This window comes from Pinus tabuliformis, chromosome 8 (genome assembly GCF_031772625.1).
Source record: "Pinus tabuliformis cultivar Carrire ecotype Pingquan chromosome 8, CPIR1, whole genome shotgun sequence".
NCBI lineage: Eukaryota > Viridiplantae > Streptophyta > Pinopsida > Pinales > Pinaceae > Pinus > Pinus tabuliformis.
Window position 1 is genome coordinate 943126104 of NC_142294.1, and position 7366 is coordinate 943133469.

A 7366-nucleotide genomic window follows, 5' to 3' on the forward strand; every position below is an offset into this window, starting at 1 on the left:
TAAGTTCGAGCCTAAATTTGCATGTGATTAGGAATCATTTTTTACATCCAATATGGCATCCTTGGTTTCACGTTTTTTCAGCCCCATTTTGCATCTTGTTTTATGTCTTTTCTTACATATTTTTTTTTTCCTTTTTTGCACCCAAGTTTGCATCCCAAATTTACACCATTATTTGCATCATCATTTGGCATATTAATTTGTAACGTTTTTTGTTTCTTTTTAACGCTCAACTTTGCATCTTATTTTACATCTAGTTGTTGTCTTTTTTTGCATCTAATTTGGTTCCCATTTATGTGTCCTTGTTTTTGCCCAATTTGATATCCTTTTGTATGCCATGTTTTGTTCCCTTCTTTGTGTCAACTATTGCACAATTTTTCACTTCTAATTTAAAACACTTTGTATGTCAATTGTTTGCATTTTGTATTAATTCCTAGTTTAACATCCAATTTTACTTTCAATTTTGCATCCATGGTTACATCCGCATTTGACTTCTTATATAGAGTATATTTTTCTTTACATATATGACCCCCTTTATAGATTCATAGTGAAATATATGATAGTTTCTAAATATCATTAAAGCAGATATCACAATTCAAAATCATTTGTAAAGAAATTTAAGAGAAATTGACAACATCCATCCAAAAAAATAACAATGTGTCATTAACAATTTTCAAAACATGTATAAAATAGCAACATAATACTAATAAAATCAGTATTATTTTTAATCAAAACAACTAAAATTCAAATATGATTAACAAATCAAAATATTTCATGAATATCGTTATTCTATGATAAATTAACAACATACATAAATCAAACTCATCGTATGATTACAAAATCAAAATGTCTCATTGATATAGGGTAAATTCACAACACCCATCTAAACATAACAATGTCATTCTACACAATAATTTCTTCATAAAAAACAATGCATGTGCATGCCTAGCTACCACCACCAAGATCATCCTCATGATCATCTTGACCATCCTCATTACTCTGATCCACATCATCACCAACACCGCAACTATCATCATCATCTCCTCCTTCACCACCATCATCCTCATCCTCATCCTCATCATCTCCTAATATATGTTGAACATTATTTGGATCATCGTCTTGGCAATCATTACCTATAGCATTCTGACAAAAAAAATCAATATTACATGTTAGTATTAATTACATAACACAACGCATGTTTTTGTTATACAATGTTAACCATAAAATGAGGTAAGATATAATATCTAATAGTACTAAAAAATAAAATGAAAATATGTTTTAAAAGTATATTGGAAATCCAACTAAGATTACATACCATAGAGTCCATCCAAACAACAAATTCAACCCATCTCTTTTGCTGCAGCACCTCCTTTTCCAAATGATTTGGAGGTCTTCAGGGTAAAAATATATATCCCATGGTTTATATTTGGCCTTAAAAAACAGTAGAAAAAAAAAATTTAAGAACACAGGAGCAAGATGAAAAAGGAATTGCATGTCTAAACATTTTGAAGTCTCAAAAAGCATTCATCAACATAGAGAAGACTACAACACTACTCTTCACTTCCAAGTTTTCAACTAATGGATTTAACTGACCAGCAATGTTTTTTGCATGAACCATGCTCAAATGCTCAAGATGAGGTAATGAATGGATGTTATGCGCCTATCTGTGAATTGCAACCACAGGCATACATGTAAGTGCAAATTTGTAAATCTCATACCCAGATTTACCCATCATCAAGCACACAACTTTTGCGAGATCCATTTGACATATCTTATGTTTAAGAAGGAATAACATCCTTGAAGAGACTCATGGCTTTTCTTAGGGAAGGATCTTTGCATGCAGAATCTAGATTAACTCTGAACATTTCAATCAAACTAAGGTAAATGAAAGACAACAATCCATCGGTCAAACCTCACAGGTTAAAAGCACCCGCTGAGTTTCACACAAATGAGAAAGCCTAAGGGAAAAGCTTTCAGACATGCATGCTACATGATTTCATGTAGGATAAGTACCTAAGCTTAAGGCAAAAGATTTGAGACATGCAAATGTATGAAGTACAAGATTCAGATAAAGAGAAAGAAGCTCCTTCATGCCATATTCTCACTGACAGTGAATCTCAGATTAGGTACTTATCAAGCATGAAATCATGTTGCATGCCAAGCATGAAATCATGAAGCACACACCATGATAAGATTATCTGACTCCAACTACTGCATCAAGATGAAAAATTCAGCACTCTAGACAGTCACATAAGAATAAAAAAACATTCAAAAGATATGAATGCATATTAGCCACTATAGAGGACCAAAACATAAACTTACGCCATAGACAGTGTGGCTGAACCTTTCCCTACTTTTGCTTCAACAACTTCAGTTCCTCCATCCTGTGTGCGCTTTGTCAAGGCTTTAATGTCCTCCTCAGACAATACAGAGTTTGGCTTTGGTGTTGCCTAAAAAAAATTATCAAAACAAAAAAGTGTATGTTCCCTTTTTAACTGTATTGAAGGGTAGGTAATTATGATCTCATTTTATCTTTGATAAATTAATTTTCTAATATCCAAGAGTAAAGAAAAAACTCAAGATGAGGATCCAACAAAGTCATATACATGTGAAAAAAGTGGAAGAAGTCATGTATACATGTGAAAAAAGTGGAAGAATTGTAACACCCGCATGTCCACCTACAACAGGAACATCAACTTCTGCAGACAGCATAGGATGACATCAACAACAAACATAAAACTGAGAATTGTATCTAATGTTAAAAAAAGCATGATGTTGGTAAGATCCTGCAGCATATCATGTATTGGGTCTAGCCCAGATGGTTGTGTGCAAAGACTGTTAACCTTCCCACCCGGGTTCAATTCCCTCAAGTGACATCTTGAGCTGACTATATTTCTGATGGCCTTGAGCCCTATGATACCATCCTTGAAATGAGGAGAAGTGCCTGGCATGTTTGCCCAGGATGCATATTTCATGATTAAATTATAAAAAATAAAAATATTTTACAGAATACTAAATATTTGAGAGTAGCTAAGCATAACAAACTAGAATTTTAAATACCTTCAACAGGAACTCCTGCTTTTGAAGCATAGAACGTCTTTGCGCGGACAACATCAAGAGTAGTAACACCAAAGAGTTTCTTTTCATTATAGGTCCCTGCCTTCTTAAAAACCTCAGCAGCTATTGGTACAGTAGAATTTACAGGATTGCTGATGATATTTACAATTGCCTGCCATGGATATCAAGTCCTCAGCAATGCCATAAAAACCAATTCTAGATGATTTCTTGAATCCAAATATACCATTCCTGATAGAAGGAAAACATTATCCAGTACACTCTCCCCCCTCTCCATATCTCTATCTATATAATATGTAACAATATACTATACATACTGTACACACACACCAGTACATGAACAAAACAATTAATTGTGAAACATACTTCTTTATCTATTAACTTGCCACACTAATGGTAGTACATACTGATTGTATGTAATATATAATGTTATAGAGGATACCTCGTGATCAAGTGGATTTGTGCACAGTTAAATAGAAGACCAATGATATTTTTTATATTGATATTCATATGCCAATTTTCTCAAAAGTCCAAAAGCTAAGTTACTAACTACAAGAGGAGAAACAAGAATAACAGGGCTTTAACAGTGGCTGCAAACTTGCATTGGACTACACAGCTAATTACTCTTAAGTTCATTTCAATTAGTATTTCCTTCTTATGGGCAAAAGTTAGCTGCAATTTGTCTAAATAAAGAGTCAATAATGAGTCAATCACCTATTCGTTTGACTCAAAGAAGTCTTCAAGCTTCGTTAACCTCTCCAGTAGAATTGATTATATACAAGAACAGTATGTAAATCTAGATCAACAACTTGCTTAAAGATTCTTGCAAATATGTATTTGTATATATTGCCATCTCTATAGATCTCAAACATACAAAGCCTTCGACAAAGCAACTTACAATGAACGTCATGCTTATTCCTATGAAATAGTCAATAAGAAAATCGCATGAAAACAAAAACTTCAAAGAAGATCATAAATCATGACAACTTACCTCTGGGCAGTATTTTGCAATTGCAGAGCAAAGAGATTTAACAAACCCTGCATTGATGTTAAAGAGATCATCACGGGTCATGCCAGGTTTTCGAGGCACACCAGCAGGAATGATCACAACATCTGCATTCTCCAATGCCGTGCCAAGTTGTTCCTCTCCCATATATCCTGCAACCTGCACCCAGGTCACACTGCTGTGAATTACTGACAAGGTCGTGACACAAGCATTATAAAATCAATATGGCAGTACCAAATTAAATGATAAATATGTAGACCAAAAAATAAGAAAAGAAATTATTATCACAAAGTTCCAAAAGAAGTAAAACTTGTTATCCTTGTTCCATGACCCAAGCAATGGTATGTCCTCCTCATAGTGAACAAGAATAGGATTATTTGTATTCTATAGTAAAATCCACCTTTTGGCTTTTACCGAGGAGATAGAGCACCAAAAGCAATGATTATGCTCGTAGGAGATTGAAGACCTATACCAACCCACGTTTCAATCAGGGTATAATCTTTTCCAATCTAGGTATACGACATTTCAATCAAGGTATAGTCTTATCCAATCCAGGTATAAAAGTGATGCTGTGATAAATAATTAGCATCTCACGAGCCACTTTAGGGAGTTTATTCAACCTTAGTTTAATTTACGTTGCGAAGACTATTTTGATTTAATCTACTCATGGATAAGGAGGCAAATCTAAACGACCCCAAAAAGGTTGGATATAGAGGCAAATCCAATATGTAGAGGGTCATCAATTCAATCCTCACAAAATAACAAATTGACAATGCAATGAGACTATTCTAACTTCTAAGTAGTCATTAGGCCAAGTATGACTTAGATCCATCAGATCAAAAAGTCCTATTAAGCAGAGGCATATGATCCAGCCGTGGATTCTGCTAAAAATATAGATGCACTTTTCATCAAAAAAATATGAACTACCTCGTCCATTGGGCTGTGGTTTAGTGGCAAGTTGTAGGGTGCTTGTCATGAGGATGACCCAGGTTCAAAACCCAGGAGGCATATTCCCATGATAATGCGGCTGCCCATGTCATTCCAAAATATGAAGTCGGGTTAACGTGATAAACACCAGTTCAATGATAATGCAGAGGTGTTGTTAATGATGACCCCTGTGCTATTGAGGTTTGCACAGATGAGCCCATCTGCAAGTCATGCGTGACTTTGATGAATAGATGCAATTAAGGTGTTTCACCCACGCCAGTCAAAAGGCCTTGACCAAACAAAAACAATAATAGTGAGCCCAACCTCAATTTCAACCTTCTCCTATCAATAGAAAATACTACTATTGCTAATAATAATAATAAGCATAGCCCAAATTTCAATCTAGCCATAAATGTCAGGCAGATTGTAGTCAAGTAGTTAAATCATAGCACTTTCAGTGCCCTCTTAGAAGTATGTTGCGGCATTATCTCACCATCGGAGTTAACTACCATATTGAGATTCAACAGACAAGATCAGGTGCAAATCCTGCATGAAATTGGTGGAATAGAGATTCTATGTTTGTAGCATCTACAATGAGGGCAAAGCCCACTATGTTAACAGAAAGACATTTGCCAACAAGAAAACAATAAAAAATAATAATAATGTAGCCCTCTCAATATCTGCCTCTTTTGAAATGGCCCAAAGAATGTCAGGTATAGTCAAATCCAATATTCACGGTGTACAATACAATCGTTTTAGAATGACAATGCAATGGGCGTTGCTTCAATGGATTGTTGGGCCAAATGTCACCTAGATCCATAAAATTAAAAACCCTAATCGAGTAGGTGCACATGATGCAGCCATGGATTTCCACGAAATAAATATCTAGGTGCTTTTTTTCATCAATCAAAATATGCACAAACACATTTACAAACTGACCATGAAAGTGAATTGAGTTGACCATTAACGTGAATTGGGTTGTGTTTAAGAAATTGAATCATTGCACTTTCAGGGCTCAAACCCACGTTCAAAAGCCCTGGAAGGCATATTTCCTACAAAAATGTGGCCAAAAGAATAAATTCCACATTCGAAGAATCCCAGAGACCTTGACAGGTTATAGCAGTGGAGTCTAAGCCTGGTATAAGGCCTGGTTCCTTTAAAAAAATAGGCGCTTACCAAAATAAATAAATTATCTGACCATGGACAATATCAGAAACGTAAAATCAAAGAACTAATAACAGGTAAAACACTAACGAAAAGTAGATCCTACCAAGTGGGTCTTCGTACGATCGATCCCAATGGAGATCCCTTGAAACTAAAATCAAAACATCTCTATCGTTCGTAGAGAGAACAGATCCAGCATACAGAGAACGAAAAAAACGCGGTAGGAAAAGAGGAACCCACCTCAGCACGGCTGTTGATGTGGCCGACATCTGCAGCCACACCTGGAGTGTCAGCGATATCATAGAGCGCCAACTTTGACACCAGAGGATTGAGTTTCATCAGAAGAGCCAATGGCTGCCCGATACCCCCAGCAGCTCCCAACACAACAACCTTGCGTGGCGGACTTCCACCACTCGAATAAAACCTTCTCGGCATAACATTAGTTTTGAAAGAAGAAGATGATGCATTCTTCAGTGCAGATCCCACCAATCGTCGCATTGCAGAACTCATTTTTGCTGCTGGTAACACTGAAAGAATGAAAGCTGAAGGCAGATGAAGAAGAAGGGGGAGATTCCAGAGCTTAAAGGCCGAATCAATGGAGATGTGTGGATATGACTTTGTTAAAAGGGATTTTAAAGCCTCACGGTACTATGCAGGGCTTTGGTTTAATCTATTTTATTGCGAAATTCTTAGTTATTGACAATCAGACAGCTCGTGATAGAAATCCCTCTTTTGGGGGGACGAGGTTCGGGAATGGAACATCATGTGATCGAAATTTTCAGTTGGTCAAATGTTAATTAAGTTATTATACTAGCATTTGCACCAGATGTTGCAAAGGAAACGCCGTAAGGCATAAATTGAAGAAGGCAAATACAACAAAAAAATACTTTCATAAAGAATAAAAATACTTATAATGAATTTACTATTAGATATTCCTATATATTGCACTATATATTAGCCCCACTAATTGTTTCCATTTCTTAATGTAACCTTTCACCACTATGGTCACTATAATATCAAATACAATATGTGTCTCTTAACCAATGGGTGTCAGATAAAAAGCAGCAGCTGCTCCTAAAATCCCTAAGCTGTTCTTTACCAAAGGCTCCCAATCCAAAGTTCTCCCCACAATTGGAAGTATCCCAAACGAAGCAAATAACAATAGCCACAGAGGAGAAAGAAGAACAGCACAACCCA

The 7366-nt window shown here is 35.8% G+C and overlaps 1 protein-coding gene and 1 long non-coding RNA gene across 2 annotated transcripts; both read right to left on the bottom strand.

Annotated features, from left to right (window-relative positions):
• Positions 1-750: 750 nt before the first annotated feature.
• On the bottom strand, positions 751-1871 carry LOC149238603 (uncharacterized). The gene is made up of 3 exons (XR_016245405.1): positions 1591-1871; positions 1313-1428; positions 751-1140 (listed from the first exon to the last, which is right to left on the bottom strand). It is a non-coding gene; the product is annotated as an uncharacterized LOC149238603 (long non-coding RNA).
• A 110-nt stretch (positions 1872-1981) lies between these two features.
• Positions 1982-6743, bottom strand: LOC149238604 (malate dehydrogenase, mitochondrial-like). The gene is made up of 5 exons (XM_089367010.1): positions 6410-6743; positions 4064-4237; positions 3058-3226; positions 2635-2696; positions 1982-2447 (listed from the first exon to the last, which is right to left on the bottom strand). Exons 1-5 carry the CDS (start codon positions 6677-6679, stop codon positions 2316-2318), a joined length of 807 nt encoding a protein of 268 aa, XP_089223136.1. The 5' UTR covers positions 6680-6743; the 3' UTR covers positions 1982-2315.
• Positions 6744-7366: the final 623 nt, after the last annotated feature.